At 45.1% G+C, this 22,992-nt stretch overlaps 1 protein-coding gene across 1 annotated transcript; it reads right to left on the reverse strand.

Moving 5' to 3' along the window:
• Window positions 1-13,072: 13,072 nt before the first annotated feature.
• LOC120707477 (probable WRKY transcription factor 27) lies at window positions 13,073-15,414 on the reverse strand. Its single transcript, XM_039992383.1, has 3 exons — window positions 14,528-15,414; window positions 14,221-14,346; window positions 13,073-13,726 (listed from the first exon to the last, which is right to left on the reverse strand). Exons 1-3 carry the CDS (start codon window positions 15,181-15,183, stop codon window positions 13,303-13,305), a joined length of 1,206 nt encoding a protein of 401 aa, XP_039848317.1. The 5' UTR covers window positions 15,184-15,414; the 3' UTR covers window positions 13,073-13,302.
• Window positions 15,415-22,992: the final 7,578 nt, after the last annotated feature.

The following is a 22,992-nucleotide window of genomic DNA, read 5'->3' on the forward strand; positions in this document are numbered from 1 at the left end:
TGCGTTCTTGTTGCGAGCGCTGATTTATGTGTTTCTTTATCGTTTTAAATCATGCAAGTATTCTTTCAAAAAAAAATCGTGCAAATACTGGTATGTGATCGTACCAGGCGCTGCTGCCTGAGAAGGGTTCAGCAATGGGAATTGGTCATTTGTGTTGAGAATAGAATTGGAGGAGAGAAATTGAGAGAATGAATGATCTATTGTATTGATTGATAGAGATTGCAATTTATATACAAGACCAAGGGAGTCCGAAGGGATATGCTCCTTCGGGATGGTCTCTTCATGAATTACTAATGAACTAATTATAATAATTGATCACTAATTTAATTTTCTTCACAACACTCCCCCTTGATCAATTTGTTCTTCTTGTGGTCTTGTAATCAATTTGATCTTCTTATGGTCTTGTAATTAATCGGAAAAGCTCCTTGAAAACCTTATGGGAAAAATCATGAGATGTATGTATGTATATGTCATGGAAAAAACTTCTTAAACTCTTTTGGGAAAATAGGAGAAAATTTTGATATGACATATATGTGTTGGTATTCCTTCAAAAACTCCTTTAAAACTCAGTGGGAAAAATATAAGGAGAAAATAATATGGAATATCATTGATTGCAAACTTATATGAGAAAAACCTCGAAAGGAAAACTCATAGTAAGTTTGAATGATTATGATCTGCTGATCATGTTTGAACTTATTCTCCCCCAAAATTCGATGGGAAAATATGAGGAGAAACAATATTTTGAATATCTTCTTAAAAACTCTGCTGAGAAAACTGAAGATATGATATATGTAATATGTCTTGAATATCCCTTTAAAAACCCCGGTGGAGAAAATTAGAGATATGACATGGAATATTGCCTCATTAAAAACCTATATATGAGAAAAACCTTGATAGAAAAACTCACTAGGAAAAGAGTACAATTGTATAATCTGATGATTATAGTTGGTTGTATTTGTTACAATTCAGAGAGAGTCTCCCCCTGAGCCTTGCAAATCTCATGATTCGGTTTGCAAGGTTTCTGTTTCCCCATAAAATACTTTAGGAGTAATGTATTTAGTGATATTGCTCTTTATATAGCTTGCTTTCTATTGCATAAATGCAAGCAAATTATCTTCATATATAATTGTTGGTTTCATGATTGAACTAATGCCACATAACTGTTGTATGTGGTTGATCATTCCGTGAAGCCATATGATTTTATGTGAAGCTTCATATAATGTAATTATTTCAGAATGATTAGTGGATATAGCTACAAGAGTCAGTTTTGATGACTTCCAAGATGTAGTTGTTCGACCATGTAAAAATTACAAACCTATTTAAGGTCTAGTATTATGGAGATTAGACATATAACCAACGTTAGTGTAACCAACAATAATCTTGTCTTGGCTAAACCGATTTTGTGCCTTGGAAATATCTAAAGATATTCTTAATTTACGTCCAATGACATTTTGTTGGAGCTATGCAATGTTTAGCAAATAAATTTACAAGCTTCATTATCATTATAGATAATATTTAGTGATTCGATGGAATCATAATTTGATCATTCAAAGAAGTCTTATATTTATGTAATGCCTCATAATGATAGACTAAAGTTTTCCATTAGAATCTATTTTGATGATTCATATGAAACTTTAGTACTTTGGTATTAGTTTATATTCTAGCAAAATAGGGATTAGTTAGTCAGTATCTCGATATCCCAGTTTTGTCGTGTTCTAATTTGATAGTAACAAATCAAGATCTGTTGTGCCATTTAGATATCTGTGTATTTGATTTGACTCCTACATGTATGGTATTGATGGAGTTGCGCTAATTTGAGCTAGCAAAGTATCTACAAAAGTAATATCATGCCTGTTGCAATTTGTACGATACTATAGTGCTTTTGGCACTCAGTTTCCATCCCAGGGTCGAAATGGATATTGATCCATTTTTAGGGATTGAATGAACACAAGTGTTTGATGGATACGATTGTCCAATATTAATTGAATATTGACAAACTGATATATATGCTTAAGTTGAAAACTTAAACATCTGTTGGTCTTGCCAACTATCATCTTGAATTCTGTCAATGAATGTGTGTTATTTGTGTGTTGAGATGATGCGAATTCCATTTGGAATTTATTTATGAACACACATATGCATTCATAGTGATTAGTGCAATCCTTTTATAGGAGATACTCATGTAGTCAGTTGTACCACAATCAACCTGACTATCTCAAGTCATAGAGTGACTTGTATGTAATTATATGTTGCGATTTTTCATTTTGGATTAGAATACAAAATCCTCTAGGGATATATAAATCCAAATATATCAAATTTAATCGATCTGCCAATAATTGAATATGGGAACACAATTCTCACGCATACAATGATGGTATGTTTCTCGGTCTCTGCGTGAAACCATATGTTACAAGCTCTCGTTGTCTCACCACCTTGCTTTCTTGAAGAAAAGCATTATGAGAATGATACTTCCTTATATGAAAATGAGAGCACTTCTCCTTAATTTCAACCTTTTGATTTGATCCAATTTGAGTGTTTGTTAACACTCTGCCTAGGACTTTTTAGTCTGGATCCAATTAAAGGTGTATAGCAATTTTTCAATAGGAGTATTGTGGCAGCCCCGCCTAAATTAATCCGGCTTAAGTGCGCTAACCATCACCGAAACGGCAACCAGGGTTAACACACACTTAAAACGGAGTAATCCGGCAGTGCTGTCGGGTAAAATCCCGATTAAACCACTTGAAACAGGATCGACAAAGCAGTCCAGAGATTGCAACATTCCACAAATTTTACAGAACAGAGTATGAAACTGAATTATTATTGCAAACCAAGTTTGAATTTATAAAAGTACAACAGAGTTTAAGTTTGACGGAAAACGAACGATAGTCTAGCGACGAAACAAGACGTCATGATGAAGCCCGTACATGACGTCAGCCACATCCTCAGATGTACCACCTGAAAAACAAAGACACAAGCAAGGCTGAGTATACTAATACTCAGCAAGGCTTACCCGACTAAGGGTATACTTAGCCCTTTATCTAGACATGCAAGGCTTTTGGCTTGAGGGGTTTGGTTTGCCGAAAAGCAGTAAGAGTAGATCCTTAATTGCAGGTTTTAGCTTTCAGGTTCTAGTTCAATTAGCCATTTTAGGTGAGCATCTATCCAATAGCATACATGGTGGAAATAATTATATTTCATCATCCAACCAACTATATTCATCATCATCATCATCTTTCACTTCTTATTCTATGTGGCAAAAGGGTTAAGCAGTCCCAAACCGTGAGAAGAGGACGATTCGAATCGAATTTGTTAACCTGGCCAGACAGACCTAACACACACGCATGGGGATCGACATCTCGCTTCGCCCACGCGACTTTTCCCTTCAATTCCCGCTGCACGGAACAGGCCCACCGCCCTCGACTACAAGAATCCACGCCGCGGTACGGCGCCGGGTCGTGAGCCTCCTTGCACCCGCATGTGGCCGCATGAGAACAACGTTCAAAGACGGTGGGAAGGTATGTTCCGTCCTCGGTGCAATCCAGTACTTAAGCTTACCGATTACCATATTTATCGGCATGTGGTTAGTACATTCAAAAGCTTAACCACCACTTCCACACACTGCGGCCTTATCCATTTTCACTAAACAGACGGGGTATCACAAGTACCACAACCCCGCCCGTGAGCCTTATAGTTGCAGTATATAGTAAATATTCAACTCCTATAATTCTTGCGAGTGACAGGAAATCACTCGACTTCTACCGAACCATTAGCCTAGCCAACTAGCGACCTACACATACTAGTGTTCAAGCATAGGTACATAGGATCATGCAGCTAAGGTTCCAAGCAACTCCTATAAACTTAAATGCACAAGTAGATAAGAATAATAATAAGTTACATAAATTTTAAAATAGATAGGACATGCTTCGGGGCTTGCCTGAAAATAACACTAGGTCAGTGTTAGTTAGAGAACAACTGCTCGGCGAGCATCTTCCTTCGGTCATGCACATCGGGATCCATCCATCCATCTTCTAGATGTGTCCACCATTCACCGTCTTCTGGCTCGGTTCCAACATCACATCCTTCACGTGATTCATCTATCGTACCTAAATGAAATGCAACAATGCATTTGTATGAATGCAAAGCTCCGAGTTGTTTAGCGATTTAGGTGTTATTATTTTTCCTTCACGATAAAGTTGTAGTCCAATAAAACTCAAGTTAAGAAAATAACTATTTTATTTTCTACTTATTGGGCAGTCTTTTATAGAGTAGTTTTCAGATTTACTTTACTTCATAAAATGAATTGGAATGGCGGATTATTTCGGATTAACATACTTGAGGTCATTTAACTATTTTACTTCAAAAGTTAGGAACATTTTCTGCAACTACAAAATTTACACAAGGTAGTACATCAGATTAGCAACTTTCAGTAAAATTTTCAGGCAAAAACAGTAAAATATGGATACATGAAAAATACTCAAAAATAGCACATGCTAGAATCGAGATAAAGTTACTCAGATTAAAATACAATAGTTCTGAATCTCACATTTTTTCAGAGGTGTCTACATATGATTATAAACACACTGTAATTTTACTAGAATTTTTATAGACATAAAACCGGAGTAATAAAATTGACAAATTTAACTCACATATAACAAGACTAATTAGTACATAGAGTTACAAAGAGTTTTTGGCCCTCAAAGTTTGTATTCTAGCTTATCTTCTGAAGACTAAGCAATGGTAAAAGTTTTAGATTTTTCCAGATGCAACAACTATTTATCACAATATAGCACCATTTTTAAGGATTAAAACACAGAGCTAGCTACACAAATCTTAAAATAACGAAACTTGGACAATGGCGTTTATCTAGTATTTTAAGTACACATAAAAGTTTCATACATGTATCCATAATATAACATCCAGAAATAAAAAGTAAATTATTCTACTAGATCTAGCTAAGACTAGGGTTTCATCTAGTTACAGGTGTTAACCGGTGCTCAAATTTTTACACAAAGCTAAGAATGGCATGAAGTAGCTAAAAGCCAAAAATCACCCATAGATGCTGAGTAGAACTCCTAGAATAATTATAGCCTATGTAATCTAATCTATTTCCTAGATTAAAATATAGACAGAAAATAAATATGTGCATGTAATGAAAGTTGTAGATCTAGTAACATGGAACTCAGATCAATTAATTTTGCATTTTTCCAATTTTTCTACGAATTTATATCAATTTTACAAGTTCACTGCTTTGGAAAAACCAAAAAGAAAAAAGAACTTTTTGGCACAGAGGCTCCTGGAACAAGTGTTTTCCTTGCGGATATGCCCTTGGCCAGACTTTGGAGCAGGGGAGGCGGCGGGCGGCCGAAATCCGGCGCCTGTGGTCGCCGGCGGCGAGGGCCCGGTGGGGGAAAGGCAAGAGGAGAGCGAGACGAACCTAGGGGTGGGCTCGGTTGGGTCTGGGGTGACCGGAGCGGGCGACGCCGCGGAGAGCAGCAGCCGGCAGCGGCGGCGAGCGGCGGCGGCGACCGTCCGGTGGTCGTGGGCGACGGCGAGCGGGTCGGGAAGTACCGGTGGAGGGCAAGGAAGCTTGCTGCGGGGTCTGTTGGGTGCGAGGAAGGGCGGAAGAGTGGGCTCCGCGGGAGCCTAGGGGGGCGGCGGCCATGGTGGGCGGCGGCGGCCGTTCCCGGGCAAAAGGGGCACACAGCTCGGCTCTCGCGCTCAGGAGGGGAGAAGGAGAAGGTGAAGACGTCTCTGAGCTCGCAGGAAAAATCTAGGCGGTCCTGGGCGAGAGAAGGGGTGAGGCGTGGTCGGCCGGCTCGGCACGGCGTCACCGTGGCGCTTCGGCGGCCATCCTCGGCGTGTGCGCAGGGGGCGGCGCCACGTGGCGAGGCCGAGCGGATTGGGGGGTTTGGGAGAACCTGGTGGCGGGGAGGCGGTCTGGCCGGGGAGGGCGGCGCGTGGCCGGCGGCCTCGGCTCGGCCGGCGCAGAACAGCGGAGGGAGGGAGGAAAGAGAGAGTAGAGAGAGAAAGAGATTTATCAGACTCAAATTTGAATTTTTCTCAAAATTTTCAATTAACACACGAAAAATTTTGAATACGAAAGCTGTTCCAAATTTTGAACCCTACCACTTTTGTTTCAGGCTTATTTTCATTTGGGGCTCAGTTCCAAAGTTTAAATTTGAAATCCCAACAAAAGTACATTATTAGCCGATTCGAGTTTGAATTCACATTTTCTTCAACTTTTGTTTGGAAACTTAAAAATATTTGAACATGAGAGTTGTTCCACATTGAAAATGCTACAACTTTGGTCTTGGGTAAAAATCTCGTTTGAGCTATATTTAAGAAATTATTTTCAAAACAGATTGGTTTGAAATTTGAAAGATAGTTTAAATCTTTGAAAACTACGGATCAAATGACCTGTCATTTTATGTTGAAAACTTCATTTTCTCACCTGTTTTCATATACATATAGACACATATACACATGCATAATCAAACACACACATATATTATTTCTCGAAAGAAATGCATAATTTTAAGTGCTCTTGTTTATTAAGCACGATTCTATGTTTAGTTTCTTTTGCTTAGCATTTTAAACTTGGGGATGTCACAAGTATATGGCGACAAATTTGTAGTCTTAATATGATTGATTAATTATGATCAAAATATCTTGTGAGAAATTAATCCTTTCGAATTCTATGTCATTTCCCACGGTCATAGAATTACGACGTCCCTCGACCCAGTGCCTAATTTACGTGCATATATATTGGGCTTTTGAATGCATAGCATTCATAGGCTTTGGATTCGAATAAATCCAAAAATAAAGTGTCTAACAATATTCATAATGTTGATTTACATTTACTATCTTGGAGGATGTCTCCCCCTATTCCCGCGGATACTTGTAATAAGTTGTATTCCTAACTTGTGACCATACTTCTCCCCTTCTTATGGGAGTTGAGTGACATTTCACTTCTTTCTGGCACTTTACTTGTAAGAATATTATTTGATGACACATTTGATGAGTAAATGTATTTTGGTAGGTTATTTGCAATGTATTGCAAATATAATATATTCTGAACTATTTGTTTAGATATTAGTTGTGTATACATGGATATGAGGATCGAATGTGATAACACTCTTCTATGATTTATAATTTCTGACATTCTCTATATGTGGTATTAATCTCCCCCTAATATCTAGAATTTTCCTCAAATGTAATTGGCATATGGGCTTGTAAATTAATGAATCCCTTATGAGTGATCCAAGATATTTTATGAATGACGGATAAATATCTTACGGATCCTCAATGCCCACGGATGTATGCTTTGGTGGTGATATCGGTATGTACGAAAACATAACCGACACGCAGATGGAAAATATTTGGCGGAGGCCAGATTCCACGTAATTACTGCAACGGGGGGTGCCGTTATGATTGCAGTAAGATGGATTTGAATTAAGTATTCGGTGTATAAGACCGAATAATGCCAACATGATGTTGGTGATTTGCAATTCTTTGATAATGGTCTGTCAATTAATCTTTTGATAAGAGATTTGGCTAATCCATTTTATTTATGCATATATGATATAAAAATGTTCCACATTAATGCCTAGAGCCATACAACAATAATTGAAGGCTTTTGAGGAGAATTTAGCGGCATTATCAATTCTGATGGATTTTATTAGGTGTTCCGGATAATGTGCTCTTATTTTGATAATTTGAGCAATGAATCATGCAGCTTTATGTGGATAACAAACACATATGAGACCGTCTAGTTGATGCATCAATAAGTACTATGAAGTAGCAATATGGTCCGGCTAATGGATGAATTGACCACTGCTTGAATGCGTCCAAGGAATTGTAGTGGTTCAACCTTGATCTTAAGATAAGAGGTTCTTAATATTAATTCCCATGGCACATGCGTTGCACAAAAAAAATCTGAAGATTTGAGAAATTTTGAATTATCTATGTGATGACCAATTGAATTGCTAATAATTTTGATGTCATCCAAATTTTAGGATGACTAAGGTGATGATGCCTTATCTTGATGATATCAAGATTCTGAAAATTATCTTGTACGCAACATTTTTACGAGTTTGATGTATGTAATACAATCTCATGTATATAGAAGGAATTCTTTCAAGCATTTGCTTGATATATCCGTTATTTCTGTGATGAATTGATATTCATCACTGTTGTCATTATATGTTTCGACATAGAAACCATTGTGACAGATATTTCTATAACTCAATAAAGTATGATTCGAATCGGTATACAAGAATGCATCCTCGATCGGTAGTTGAATAACTATAGGAAGAATTAATATGGCTCGACCAAAACCAATGATCACAATATCGCTTCATGCGATTTGTGTGAAATTTCCTTTACTCTTTGTGAGAGTTTGGAAGTATTTAATTTCCCTAAGTATAGTATTTGTCGGACCATGTCCAATAAATAAATTCCTTCTTCTTTTGAATTGTTCCTGTGGGATAATCCTTGACAACAAATATTTACGACACAATATGAATATGGCTAGGTATCAAATTCTTGGGAATTATGGAGATTAGGTTGTGTCTCCAAATATGTCGTTGAATTGAAATTCCACGACCATATCGTCAGTGCTCAATAGGTTGTTCCACGTAGTGGGATCTCCTCATTAGTTTGTTCTATAGAACATTTTCATTGTGTTCCGTAGGAACATCTTGGAGCAACTGATGTTAGTAGGTCGAGTGTTGAAGTATGCTTCAAACTTATTCCCATGAACTTGTTTACCAACGGATTTCAAGTATAAGTCAACCAAATGTGTGGCATTGTTGCACTTTTATTGATGTGATTGTGACAATCACAACATTTGACAAACTTGAAAGTTGTCATATTGAGTATTTTTTTCTGAAAAAATACCTTTGCGTTTGTTAGGACCCTTATTTTTGTGATATTTCTTGGTGTTTCCTTGAAATTTATTTTGAATTTCATGCCACCAAATTTTATTTTGATATTCTGATCGTTGTATTTATTTTCTGATAGTAGTGCTGAGCCCTGCGGGGCGTAGTTGATGGTTCTTTGTTAAGAGCGCATCATATTTTCCTACTTATAGTAGGTCATGTATGAGATCAGAATATTTGGCATAGTTGTGCCGATGGTATTGCTGATGCAATAACCTATTTGAAAGGGAAAATATAGATAATGTCTTTTTTTATTATTTCTGCATTATCTATAATTTGATCACAAAACCGAAGTTTGCAACAAATTTTGGGCACTACATAATTCAATTACGCGTTAGATTTGTAGTTCATAAAGCGAAGTGGGGACCACTTGCGCCATGCTTCTTGAAAAATGATTGGTTTATGTTAATCATAATATTCTTTGAGTGCAACCTAAAGTTTGTGTGGATCCTTTTCCAATATTTTGAGATAGGGGTACATACGTGTCTCAAGAAATAATGTGGTTATTTGATTGTTTCTGAAACATAGGCTTGTGTATAGGTTCATTGATGTCGTCAATAAAACCGTTGTTGTTAGCAATATTTTGACAAGTATAGCCTAGGACAGATAGTTGTGATTCTCAGCTGTAGTTTTAGTGAAATCCTTATTGACTAGATGAGCCAAATTTTTTTTCTACATGAAATGTCATGTATATAATTAATTTACTGTGGTAAATTAAAATTTGTGTGTGTAAATTTAGGCAAAATAATGAAATCAAGATGATTCTTGAATCATAGTTTAAGGTATAGTGATTTGAATAGTGTAATAATATTCCTGCGGGAATAAATAACTTGATAGTCTTAATATATACAAATTTAATTGTATAGAATATTTTGGATATAAACATTATAAGTAATCATCATAAGATGTAGACCTTTAGTAATGGGCAAATAACTTGCTGCCTAAAAGCATAGTCTCAGGGCAAATAAATTCTTAAAGAATTTATCGCAGCCAATGTAAAAAATAGCGGGCTAAGATATTTAGCGGAAGTCCTTTCAAAAAGCTACAAGAGCTATAGCGAAAGCTATAGCGGAGCTAAATTATTTAGCAGAATAATAAAATAATCAATAATTACGTATAAATTTAGAAGAATAATTGGTCTAACACTCTAAAAATAGTCTCAACACATATCTTGACTGTCCAACTGTGCCTCTATTGCTTTGTCTATGATCAATTCTAGTTATATTGATTCTTTATTTCTTTTGAATAAATGTTTAGCAGACATAGCGGACATTTATTATCGCTAAATCCTTTAAAACCCTCTTTAGCGGACATAGCGGACAAATGTTGTATAGCGTGGCGGTAGGTCTCCTAAAAAACTAATTTAGCGGGCTATTTTTTACATTGATCGCAGCTGATGCCAAGGTCTCCATTACCTTGTGTTTTTTTTCAAAAATTTCAAATTTATATACCTTAATTTGAATTTTGCATATTGCTACTTAAGGCAGAATGTAAATCAAGTGCTATTTTAATGATACAAATAAAATAAATAGCACATGAAAAGATTGTTCAAGAAAATTTTGCACAATAATTATGGGATCTGATGATCACAATATGCTTAATAATAAATATAGCATCCATATTGTATTTGTGCCAATACCGAAGGTATTTTTATATAATGTACAAGACTATACATAAACATAGAACAATCCGGAGACTTAAATAGAATATGTAGAATAGAAATTATTCTGAACATATAATTAAATAAAGTCTGTGAACTTTTTTATAAAAGAAAAGGGAAAGGAGTGCTGATCCGGCCGTTTCCCTTGGCAGCCCGTAACCAGCCTGCTGAGGCCTGGCCGGTCGGTCTGTTGGACCATGTGGGTGCGCTACTGTGGCCTGGCTTGTTTGGCCAAAGAGGGTTTTTTTTTTTGAGAACTCCAGCCTTCATTCATTCATGAGAGTCCAGATTACAGGGTACATGCAGATGGCTTTGCAACTCCATCGGTGGTGAAAGCCACTCCACCAATGGGTTGTCAGCCGAAGCTAGTTGGTCACATATATGAGCAACCTGATTATAAGTTCTAGGAACATAACATCTCGAAAATCACGACAAATGTCTTCTAAGCGGGTGAGTATCGGTGAGATTTCAGACCGCTGGCTAGTCCTGCTCTCCCACGGCTTGACAAGCATTTGGCCAAAGAGGGTTGGGGCAGGGACGGGTGACGCCCGTATCGCCGTGCGGCCGTGCCCCTTCGGCCCCCGACCGCCGCCGCCGCTCGCCCCAACCGGCGTCGCCGGTCTCTCCGTCCGCCGCCGCCTGTAGTGGGCGCGTCGCGCCGACGCCGGCGCTCGGGGTGGCCGCTGTACGGGCGCCGAGGGCGCCCCTGTGGGTGGAGGAGCGGGCGCCGCTTGCGCCGCTGCAAGTGCCGCCGCTCCAAGGGGGTGCGCCGTCTCCCCTTCTCGTGCGCCGGCCTTGGCCGGCCGTTGGCCTCCGATGGCGGAGGGGTGGAGGGAGCCGAGGGCACCCCTGGTGGAGGAGGAGTGGGCGGTATGGGCGCCACTGCAGCGGGCGTACCGCCCAGGGCGAAGGTGTCGGTGTCCCCGATGTCACTGATGTGGGCGCCGTCGCCGATGGCGGTGGAGGCGCCGCCGCCGATGGTGAGGGTGCAGGCGCCGGCGAAGCAGTCGCCGATGCCAGTGATGCCGTGGAGGGCCGCTGATGCGGTGTCCGCCGGGGCTTGACCGTGAAGAAGGAGCAGGCGCCGAGGGTGCCGTTACAGCGGGCGTCGAGGGGCCCGTGCCGATGGACGTTGGAGGAGGATTGTGCGCCGAGGGCACCGTCGTTGTCGCTGCCGGTGCCATCACCGCCGAGGGTGGGGATGCGGCCGCCGATGGCGCTGAAGACGGGCTTCCTCGTCGACGGCCAGGACTCCAATGGTGAGGCCCAGTGCAGGCAGCGAGAGGAAGGATGATGAATCCATCCCAAGTGCAAAGAAAATGAAGGTGCGGCAAGTCCATTCTTACGCAGGGGTGTGAGGGCGACTTGTCCTACGGCGTGTTCGTCTAGTTCTCTGGAAATCGAAGTCGGCGAGTTTCTTGCTTTCGGCGAGATGGCCGATCTCTCATGGCGTGTCTGTTCTCGTCGAGTTTCCTGTTGCTTTCTTCTTGCATGAACTCGGCGAGTTCTTTTTCGTTCTCGGCGAGATGGCCGATCGCTCTAGTGAGAGGAATGCGTGACTGATACGTGTTGACTGCTGAGAGTAAAAAGCGAAAGAGAGAGAGAGAGAGGGGGTGTTTAGTTCATTTTGCAAAATTGTGTAAAGATGTAAAGAGGACATTTGAAATACTAAATAAAGTCTATTTGCAAAACTTTTTGTATAGATGAGTTGTAAATCGCGAGACGAATCTAATGATGCTAATTAATCCATGTTTAATCAATAATTAGCGGATGGTTACTGTAGCATCACTGTTGCAAATCATGGATTAAGTAGGCTCATTAGAATCGTCTTGCGATTTACAGCCCTTCCATGCAAAAAGTTTTGTAAATAGACTTCATTTAGTACTTCAAATTAGCAAGATTTCGTTTTACTTTAATGTGTTTACGGCTTTTTTGCAAAAACCTGTAAAGATATAAACAGGGCCAGAATGGAATGAAAGATTGTTTCCATTGATCGTACCAGGCGCTGCTGCCTGAGAAGGGTTCTGGAAAACAGCAATGGGAATTGGTCATTTGCAAGATTCAGCTTGCTAAAAAGCTAAATTTGCTGGGAGTTTGCAGTACTTGGTCAATTCTTTCACTGGGACTCAGGTGGCACCTGAATTACATGGGTGCAAAAATCAATGCGCACCGACTTTTCGGAGATACGCAAGTACGCAGATACACATGGAGAATTTAGTTTTTGGGAATCCTGTGTCAGAAACACACAAAGGACATGTTTAGTTCCCACCCCATAAATCTCGTAAACGCAAAAAAAAAAATACATCGAATGTTTCGATATATGCATGGAATACTAAATGAAGTCTATTTACAAAACTTTTTGCATAGATGGGCTGTAAATCGCGAGACGAATCTAATGAGACTACTTAATCCACGATTTTGCAACAGTGATGCTACAATAATCGTTCGCTAATTATTAATTAATTATGAATTAATTAGCATCATTAGATTCGTCTCGCGATTTACAATTCATTTGTGCAAAAAGTTTTTAAATAGACTTTATTTAGTACTTAAAATTAGTAAGATTCCAACGCAAAAAATTTTTAGCCGAACCTAAACACGGCCAAAAGACGCCTATACACCGCTTCTCTTGTAGTCAGGATCTTTCTCTGCTGCAGCTGCAGTTGATGGTTCTGATCTGACGCCACAGCGCCCAAGCTCCTGCTAGAGCGAGAGCCGCCGTCCCAGAACGCCATCCCCGTCGTCGATGGCATGCTCGAAGTCGAAGTCGTCGTCGACGGGCGCCAAGAGCTCGTCCAGGTCCATCCCCGCGGGCCACAGCTCGTTGTCGTCGTCGCCGGCCGCCATCTCCTCGGCGCCTAACTCCAGCGCCAACTTGTCGTTGCTGTCGGCGTCGCGCCTCGCCGCGTCCTCGCCGACAGACGGAGGGCCCTGCTCGTGGTCGTGGCTCTTGGGCGACGACGACGACTTGTGGCGCGTGGTGCCGGCGAGCGCGTTGAGTTGCGTGGGCACGGGGTGGCAGTGCTCGGCCACGTACGTGACGATGAGCACCCCGGGCTTGGCCGGGCTGCGCTCCACCAGCTTCCGCGCCATGCACCCCTTCATGCTGCTGCACTTGTAGTACCCCCTGCAGGCAAAGCGGATCCCCGCGTCGCGCGCTGATTAGCTCGTGTCCGTTGATCTCAAAAAAAAAAAAGTCGTGTCCGTTGAACAGCCCGCTGGGTCAGCAGCCGCAAGGTCAACTGCAACTGCAAGCACGCCGTACTGGCATGTACTACTGCGATGCAATGGAACCGTGTTGTACTACACATGTACGCACGCGTGACGTACAGTGCGACCGACCGAGTAAGCTCGCTCGATGCCCAATTGGCACGGCGTGCATTGACTTTAATTTTCATTTTTGTGAACACTAGGGCATCGATGCCACGGGCTTGCATTTTCCGGCATCAGAAATAAGAAATGGTCAGTGGCGTTGGGATCCTACCAAGTTGAGTGCTCTGCAGTGAGTCAACGATGATAAGGCTTGTCTACGGGTAGCGGGCGGCAGCTCCCGGCGAGCGAGGCGCAACGCGTGGAAAGCAAAAGCAGGGAAGGCGAGCAAGGTCAGATGCAGTTAATTACCGTGGATAAGGCGAGCCCTTGATGGGCTTCTGGCCGTACTTGCGCCACGCCCACGGGTCCGACGACGACGCGCCGCCGTCGGCCACCGGCATCTCGCGCACCACCTTCTTCAGCTGGCTCTTCTTGCTGCCGAACCACAGCCGGGGAGGGGGAAAAGGAAAAGAGAGCAGAAATTAAGCTCAATTTCGAACGGAAGGAATCTTGCGCGGCAATAATCTCTGCCGGCATCTATCTATGCGGAGGCAGGATGGATGCCTAAACGTACGACGGAGCGCACAGGCAGGCGTCGGTGGTAGGGTGGTCGTACCTCCGTTTAGGCCGCGGTGTGCGCGCGCCGGCCTTCCGTCCAGGAGGCAGCGCCCGCTGCTGCGCCCCGGACGTCGAGGCCGCCGCCGCCGCCGCCGCCGCCGCCGCGGGGAAAGAGATCATCACCTCGCGCTCGCGGGGGTCGTCCCCCGCTAGCGGCGGCGGCGTGGCCGGCAGCAGGAACGGCTTGCGGTCCAAGTCCAGGTACTCCAGGTCGTACAGCAGCGCCGCGCCCTTGGCCGCCGGCGGCGTCGCCCGCTCGTGTCCCTGCGCCGGCGGCGCCACCGGCGCCGCACGCGCAGGCTCCGCTGCGGGAAGCGTGGCCGGCTCCGCTGGCGCTGGCGCCTCTTCCTCCGCCTTCTCCCGCGGCGCCGCGGCGGCGCCGCGGGGACAGCCGGCGGGCGGGTCCGGGTGGGCGACGCCGCCGCAGCTCCTGACGACGGCCTGTAGGTCCCAGTCGTTGAAGTGCTCCGCCATGACGAGCAGCAGCAGCGCGGCGCGCATGAACAACGGCGACCGGCGTCCCGAGCCTTTGACGCGTGCGGCGCGGTGCTCGTCTGGCCGTCTGGGCAGGAGGAGGAGGAGAAGGAGGGGGGGATGGGGTTGACTTTTGGCACTGGCGGTCGAGCAGCAGCAGGGCCCCGCGCGCGCGCGCATATATACGCGTACGTGTACTTGGACGCGCCGGCCGGGTGGATCCTACGGCCCCGCCCCCGCCCACCCGCAGAGCCTCCCCGGCCGGCCTGGACTCGCTGCGATGCCGAGTCAACCCCGCCGCGGCAAGTGGTGGGCACGGCGGCAGCGGCGGCAGGGATAGAAGATCGCGCCCGGATTCGCACGCCCCTTGCACTTTTTCAAGGCGAGTCTCCGGAAGGGTTTGCCGTCTGCTGCTGCCGCTGCTGCTCCAGTGCTGCCATGTACACTTGTCAAGAGGGGGCCGGGAGCGCCCCCCCCCCCCCCCCGGTCGTCGTCGTCGTCGCCCTCTCGTGATGTTCTGTTTGACTTGCAGCCAAAAGGGAGAGGGATGGAGCTCGAATCTTCGAGCCCGCGTCATAAAGAAGGCGGGCGTGGGAATAAAATACAAACTAGTAGTATAATATGTTTCTTTTCCACGGTCGCGCTTGACTGGTGGTAGGGGTGGCAAGAATCCGTCAGGCGTCAGTTATTCTCGTCCCGATCTGACCCTGCGCAAATGTCAAAGGGCAGCAGAGTTTGTCTCCTGGACCCGGCCGGTAGACGCCCCCCCCCCCCCCCCCGCCGCATCATTCGTGCCGGCCCCGGCGATCTCCCCCCGATCTTCTCCGGCGATCCGCCGCCAGGCTCCGCGCCGGCCGCACCCGCACCGGCAGCGGGGCGGCGGGCCTCGGCCAGTCGGTCTGGTGCGGCAGCCACGCGCGCAAGTAGTAGGCGCGCGAGCGAGAGCGACGGGGGTTCGAATAAGTTTGGTGTGCTGAAAAGAATACGCTTCGGCCAGTGCGTACGGTTCCCGGCCATGAACGTTGCCGCCGCCGGCGATCGATGGGTGGCCACCACCTCCACTGCTCCACCTCCAGCTTGTTAGGTCTGGCCTCAACCGGCGATGGAAGGGATGGGTGACACGTGATTGCTTTTTTAAGTAGGGTTGCGATCGGCTACCGTACCTGATTGAAGCAGAGAAGCTGGCATGTCCGGTCCGGTCCAACTGCACCTTTTTTTTTTTCAAATGGCTGCCCAGCTTGGGGAGGGTGCGATCAGCAGCAAGAGGATTAGAGGCCCGGGATGGAAACGGGGGCGCGGCGGAAGCACCGCTTCCTGGACTAAAAAAAAAACTGTGTGGTTTTTATATATGTAATAATTGTTTCCTTTTTCTTGCGAGATGATGTCTTCCAAGGATGCGACAATGGCCGGACTATATGGGCTTGTTTGGTTGGAATCCCGGGAAAGCTGCCTGGCTCAGGCAGCAATCCCAGCGCCTTGTTCGGCTGGCTGGCTGGCTGGATGGCTGGCTGATTTGGCATGAGAGAAAAATACTGCTGGTTGGCTGGCTAGCTGGCTGACTGGCTGATTTGGCGTGAGAGGAAAATACTATTGTGGCTGGCTGAATCTCCCAGTCAAACAAGACGCAGATTTTGGATTTCGTCAGCCTGGAGTCGGATGGTGCTGCCTGGCCGACGAGCTGCCTGGCAGGCACAGCAACCAAACAAGCCCTATATACTGGCATTGTTGGACAGGGGATATGATGGACCGTTGGAGCCTGCCATCAGATTCAGAAACTATATACTACTATTTTCAATGAAATTAAGCCCTATATACATGGTGTTGTTGGACAGGGGATATGATGGACCATTGGAGCCTGCCATCAGTTTCAGAAACTATATAATATACTACTATTTTCAATGAAATTAATTCGGATATATACTTGACTATCTAATCAGCGCCCATACTCATGGAGCCCGCGATTTGAACAGTTCATGCAAATTAAGAACATATTAATGTCTCTATCTATCATGCGAATTTCAAGCATCAACTTGACATATTTATTATTAATTCTTGAATAACCTCAATAGCCGAGTTTGTCGTCATGCCCACTCCCACGCTGCAAAGTGCAGACCGCTTTCCTAACAGTAACTACTGGATCGCGACGCTGCACAGCAACGAAAGGCATCCTGCTTCCAGCTTGACACCCCTTTATTTACGATCACTGCTCGGAGTGGGGTTTGCAGCCCTTGGAGATGCCGATCGACTGGCGAACCGCCTCTCCGCCTCTCCCTGTCCTCCTCCTGAGAGTCGTCGTCCCGACGTCCCCTGCACCGGGCAAAGAAAAAGGAGAAGGGCCCTCGCAACTTGCCGATCGAGATGCCGCCCGGCCTGCTTGCACATGGTCAAAATGAGAGCTCGCCGCAGTTCTCTACACCGCCGCTGCCGATGACACCGGTGCGTAAGCGACAGTTTTGGGAGACACTAGGCAGGCGCCTGGTCGAGCTCGCCAAGGGGTCTGCTCCTCGCCGCCGGTCGCTCGCGAGCTGCGGCCTGCGGAGCTCGGTGGCAGCGGAATCGTATATATGCTCGCGCGTGCGTCGTTGCATGGCCCCGCCGCACGAAGGAGTCGTCGTCATCACCTAATACTACTACTAGGCAAAAAAAAAAGGTTGTTTTTTAGCATGGCAAGAAAAAGGGTTTTGAATTAAACAGAAAGTGTATATGAGGAAACTTTGGAATACGACTGATGTAGGCGCACGTACGGCGAGAAAAAGGGATAAATAGGAACCCCGTAAATAAAGCCAGGTCCACTCATGTATGGCGCTCTTTTTCTTTCTCGGAGTGGCTCGCTCGACAAGTAACGGGACGCTTTCGACTCAAACAAAAAAAAAAACCGGGACGCTTTTGTAATACTAATATGTATCAATAATTCGGTAACGATGGAATCGAAGGTACTCAGTGCTTGTGTGTTTTTTAAATCTGTACGGTTTAGTGCTCAGTACACGTATACAGTACCCGTTTTTTTTTTGAAAGAAAACTGTGGGGGAGATCCCCACAGTAAAAAAAAACTATACAGTACCCGTTAGTCAACCGGAATGCTCAGTGTGCCGAGAAACATTTGAGGCACATTCCAGAGAGGGCAGGAGGGGAGCCGATCACTCCAGTAGTCCCCTGGGGACTGGCCGGGCGGAAACTGTATGGGCCTGTTTTGCAGAGTTAAATTACATGGGCTCACCGATAGACAGTCGCAGGCCGCACCGAATGTCCACGGGAAGTATACAAGAGAGAATTAAAATTTCGTACGTTTTGGGTGGGGGTCGAATAAAAGCGTGCTGCCGACGTGACCCACGCGATGTAGTGGCGCTGTGGCGGGCAGTCCCGGAGAAGCTATGCATCGCACGCGCGACAAAAGGCCTTTTTATCGCCCACGCGCGACAAAAGGCCTTTTTATCGCCCACGCGCTGCAGTTCAGCCCAAACCGGCCATTAAGAAGTTTTACAGCCCAACATATTTGGCTAGATGTTTTATTATTGCTGGACTAAGCTGGAGAGTTTCTTGGACCTAAACAGCAACACGTGCGAGGCTGTTGGGTTCAGCCCATTATACTTTTTCCTTCTGTTTTTCTCTTTCTGTTTCTTTTTCGATTCAGCTCCATTTTCTTATTCCGTTCTTTCTTCTTCTTCTACCTGCATGCGTAAACTCTTTCTTGCTTTCCTTTATTTTCATCCTATTGTTTTCTTCTAATTTTTGTATAGATATTATTTATCCAGTTTGCAATTTACTTTTTCACAATTCATTTATTCTTATAAATGGATCTTAACAAGTATGTATTTGATTTTAAAAAATATTTATTTTTCTTTTCTTCTCTTATCCATTCCTATTTTTCATTCATCCTTCTAATCTACTTTATGTAATTCTGTTTATCGTTTTCCAATTTACCTCCTTTTGATGCTCGCGATGCACTTTTCATTATTTCTTATTTTCTCTTCCTTACAGTATTATTAACTTTTAGTTGTATTTTAAATTTTGTTTAACTAACTTATTAATCATGTTATATTCTTCTGCTACTTCTTATTGTTCAAACTATCTATTAATCTTTTATTCTTTGTTCATAATATAATTGTTCCAGCAGTATACTTTATTTGTTCGCTTTACAGCTTTACAGATTAAATTGTTTGGCCATGTTATTTCATTTGTTCATGAAATTTGTTTTCTACTATTTAGTATATACAATCAAATATTCGTGATGTTTAATATTTTGTTCGTTATACATTATTATTTGTTCATTATGTTTAATTTTTTATTCGTAAAAATATTTTTTTGTTGGTTTTGTCAAAATATTTGTTTCCAGTAATTGACACTAATTTTTTGGTACTGAAAAAAATATTTTTTTAAAAAAATCATGTGAACATAGGCAAGTGTGGTCTTGTTTTGAAGATTTTGTCATCAAAAAGATAATGGTGCAATCTAAATTTAATTTTGATGCTCGGTTTAATAGTTATAGCTTTTTTGTTTTGGATTTACATGCATGCAGTGACGTCATGGTGGTTGTCCTCTCCTGTATGTATATGTATGGACATAATCGCTTTCATCTTTTGTGTGTAGTATACATGTATGAGCGCTATATTGCTGGGCTGATGGCCAATCAGATTGGAGGGTGCTATTATTAATTAGCTTACTACGTCCACAATTAATTTTAGCCCATGCGGGAGGACGCACCTCTTCGGAAGGGTGGGAAAATCTATCACCTTGAAGTAGGGCTGGAAAAATAGCTCGTGGCTCGTAGCTCGGCTCGGAGCAGCTCGCGAGCCTCAAATGAGCCGAGCCAGATTTTTTGGCTCGCAAAAATAGCGAGCCGAGCCGAGCCGAGCCGGCTCGTTCAGGCTCACGAGCCGGCTTGCGAGCTCGACCCAATACAGTTTAAGAATAATTTCACGATGATTGATGAATTAATTCTTCATCATTAGTGGTATAAATTAATATTTATACACATAACATAGCAATTTGTATGTACATAAGAAATATATGCCACATAATTATTGTTATCATTCAAAAAAAAGTAAATTAATTTATTTTGAGTTTAGTTCACATTGTTTAGTGTGGCTCGCAAGCCTCCACCGAGCCGAGCCAAGCCTGATTTTCTGGCTCGCAAAAATAGCGAGCCGAGCCGAGCTCGGCTCGTTCACTTGCCGAGCCGAACCGAGCCGAGCCGAGCTCAGCTCGGCTCGTTTCCGGCCCTACCTTGAAGTGACATATAACCACTCCCGGGCAGTCCCGCATTAGTTGCCATTAACGATGGGGGTGGGGCGGGTCGAACCGTCGGGTCGCCGAACCGGCCCACCAAAATAAACCTAATGGGCCTCGTTTAGAAACCATCAACTAGTATGGATCGGTGGATCGGATTTACTTGCACCCTAGGCTCGAGCGGTTCGACCCACCTGCCGCCGCCGCCGCCACCGCGGGGGCACAGCTGCGCATGCGCCGTCGCGTGACTTTTGTGCCCAGCGCAAGCTCGCGAGAGAGAGGCTGACGAGGAGGCCGGCGAGCCACGGGCGGAGGCAGGGGAGCACCGGCCGGAGCGGAGACGGCGCGGCCTGCCAAGATGTGTTTGGTGGCCGGGCGAGCTGCCGGGCGACCGCATGCTGAGGCGGCGCAGGCCACAGGAGACAGGACGCAGGCTCACATGCGGAGGAGGCAGGGAAGCCGTGTTTGGTGGTCGGGCGAGCGGCCGGCCGGCTGCGTGTAGAGGTGGCGCAGGCCGCAGGCCGGCAAGCCACGGGCGGCCCGGCAGAGGCCGGCTGCGTGCGGAGCCAGCGCAGGCCGCAGGCCGGCGAGCCACGGCGGAGGTCGGGCGAGCGGTCGCGGGCAGAGGCTGGCCGAGCGGCAGGCGAGCTGCGGGCGGAGGCCGGACGAGCGGCGGCAAGCAGAGATGCAGAGGATGAGGTGGAGGCTGGGTCGACCCACGTGACCCTTTGGATCACGGGTGCTATCCTCGCCGAACTGAATGGATCGATCCATAAACCTGTAAAATACGGTTGGATTGCTGTGGATCGAGCGGGAGCCCCTTAGGTGCATCCACGACCATGCATAGTTGCCGTTGTGGACATGCATGATGTATTGCCAGGGCCTCCTCATGGCAGCTGGAGGCCCAGTGTGACATTTACGGTGAGCATTATTAGGCCCTCCGGATAGTGAGCCTAGAGTAAAACCAAAACAAGAGAGAAGATATAAGCATCATCACTCATCACATTGCAGGCTTGCAGCCTGCCATGCCAGCTCTGATAAAATTGGAAGCGAAGCTTCAACATTCACCGATGCCCGTTGAATAAATAAATCACAGCGCTTGATCTTCCTGCTGCTGCAGGCCATAGACCAATCACCACACCCCATGCTTGTGATTTTATATTATTTTTACCTTTTGCATGTGTGTTGAATTCCGCAAGTGAAGCTTCACACTGCAGCAATTGAGAGTGATGCCAATTAACTGTTGTGGGACCCATTTTTTTGGCATCACTCTACTTTGTTTCTCTAGTGGCAAGCATTGCTACTATAAAGATGTACCATTACTTCAACCCGACCAGCTGAACTAGGGTAGCAAGGTCATCAGACGACGGCATTTATGCCGATGAGGGTTAGATTAGAAATATCAAGAAAAAAGAATTATGTAATAATATTTGCTCCTTCATGTAGCAATCAGAGCTAGTTTTGTTTGCAAGAGACGATCGGAACATCTATTCGAGCTTATTATCATGTTGTTTACTCCCTCTGTTCTTATTTACATGTCGTACTAAGTTTATTCCGGGGTCGCTAGTTGACGATCGTTCGCTATAATTTGCTACCAACGAACGAAAGTTGGAAACATGTAGTGGCGCAAAGGCGTACAACACATGTGTTTCCGCTTCCCTATTCACAACGATCGGATCACCAGCGAAATCCCATACAGACCGGTCAGACCGCCTGGCTCGACCGATCAGACCGGTCGGAGCAGAGATCACGTGAAGACCTAGAACCTCAAGCTTGAGAGGAACATGTCGGAGCTCAAAGATCTAGGGTTGTTCTAGGGTCGGCAGGCCACCTAAAATGCCCTCAAACACTGTGGAGACGCAAGAAGAACAGCAAAGGGGTTGAAAAAACCAGGGTTTGGAAAAAAAGGGTAAAAGTAGATTGAATTGGTTCGATTGTGGTTAAAAACCCTTAATCGGCCGTAGCCTTTATATAGGCCGGGGAGGTCGTACCCCTTTTAAATCGAATTACAAAAGGACTCTAAATTACAAACCCTAACCAGACTCGGACTAAACATTCCCAAATCAGCTGATTCCAGAGCCAAGAGATTGATGGTTATGTGATGACACAAGGGTTAGACAGGTTCGGGCCGCTAGGGAAGCGTAATACCCTACATCCTGTTGGTTGCTGTACTAGGGTTATGGATGGTGATGCGAAGTGCGTTGATGGGTTTGGGATGTCCTGCCTATGTATCCGCTCACGACCCCTTTATATAGCCCAGGAGCCGTGGGTTACAAGTAAGAGAAAAAATCTACTCGGGTTGTTTACAAGAAAGCAGGTCGGTTAAGATCCCAAAATATGTAGGCATCTATGTCGAGCATCTATCCTGATCCCCTGAGGACCCTTCTATCGTCCAGCCGAGTGTTTGTCCGCTAGGTAATCTGAGCAGGTAGTCAAGCAGGGTAGGCACCTAGACTCAAGGATCCTACTGTGCAGGGAGATACCAAGGTCTACCTCCGTCACCTAATAGCCAAATTGGGCTTCGGCGGGGAACTCTTCTTTGTCATCCCCGCACACCAGCACCATCTTCGACTGACAGTGCATGGTGTAGGCATCCCCGCACACCAGCACCGTCTTCGGCGGGGAACTCTTCTTTGTCATCCCCGCACACCAGCACCGTCTTCGACTGACAGTGCATGGTGTAGGCATGCGTGAAGCCTTCAGCCGAAGGTGTAGAACAGCAGGCCTTCGTTAGCCAAAAATAAAGGCTTAGCATAGTGTTTG

This window comes from Panicum virgatum, chromosome 5K (genome assembly GCF_016808335.1).
Source record: "Panicum virgatum strain AP13 chromosome 5K, P.virgatum_v5, whole genome shotgun sequence".
NCBI lineage: Eukaryota > Viridiplantae > Streptophyta > Magnoliopsida > Poales > Poaceae > Panicum > Panicum virgatum.

Coding starts and splice junctions, on each gene's coding strand:
- LOC120707477 (XM_039992383.1), bottom strand. CDS start 15,183: ATGCGCGCGCGCGCGGGGCCCTGCTGCTGCTCGACCGCCAGTGCCAAA. Junction 14,347..14,527: donor ACACCGCGGCCTAAACGGAG/GTACGACCACCC, acceptor GTGGTTCGGCAG/CAAGAAGAGCCAGCTGAAGA. Junction 13,727..14,220: donor AAGGGCTCGCCTTATCCACG/GTAATTAACTGC, acceptor CTTTGCCTGCAG/GGGGTACTACAAGTGCAGCA.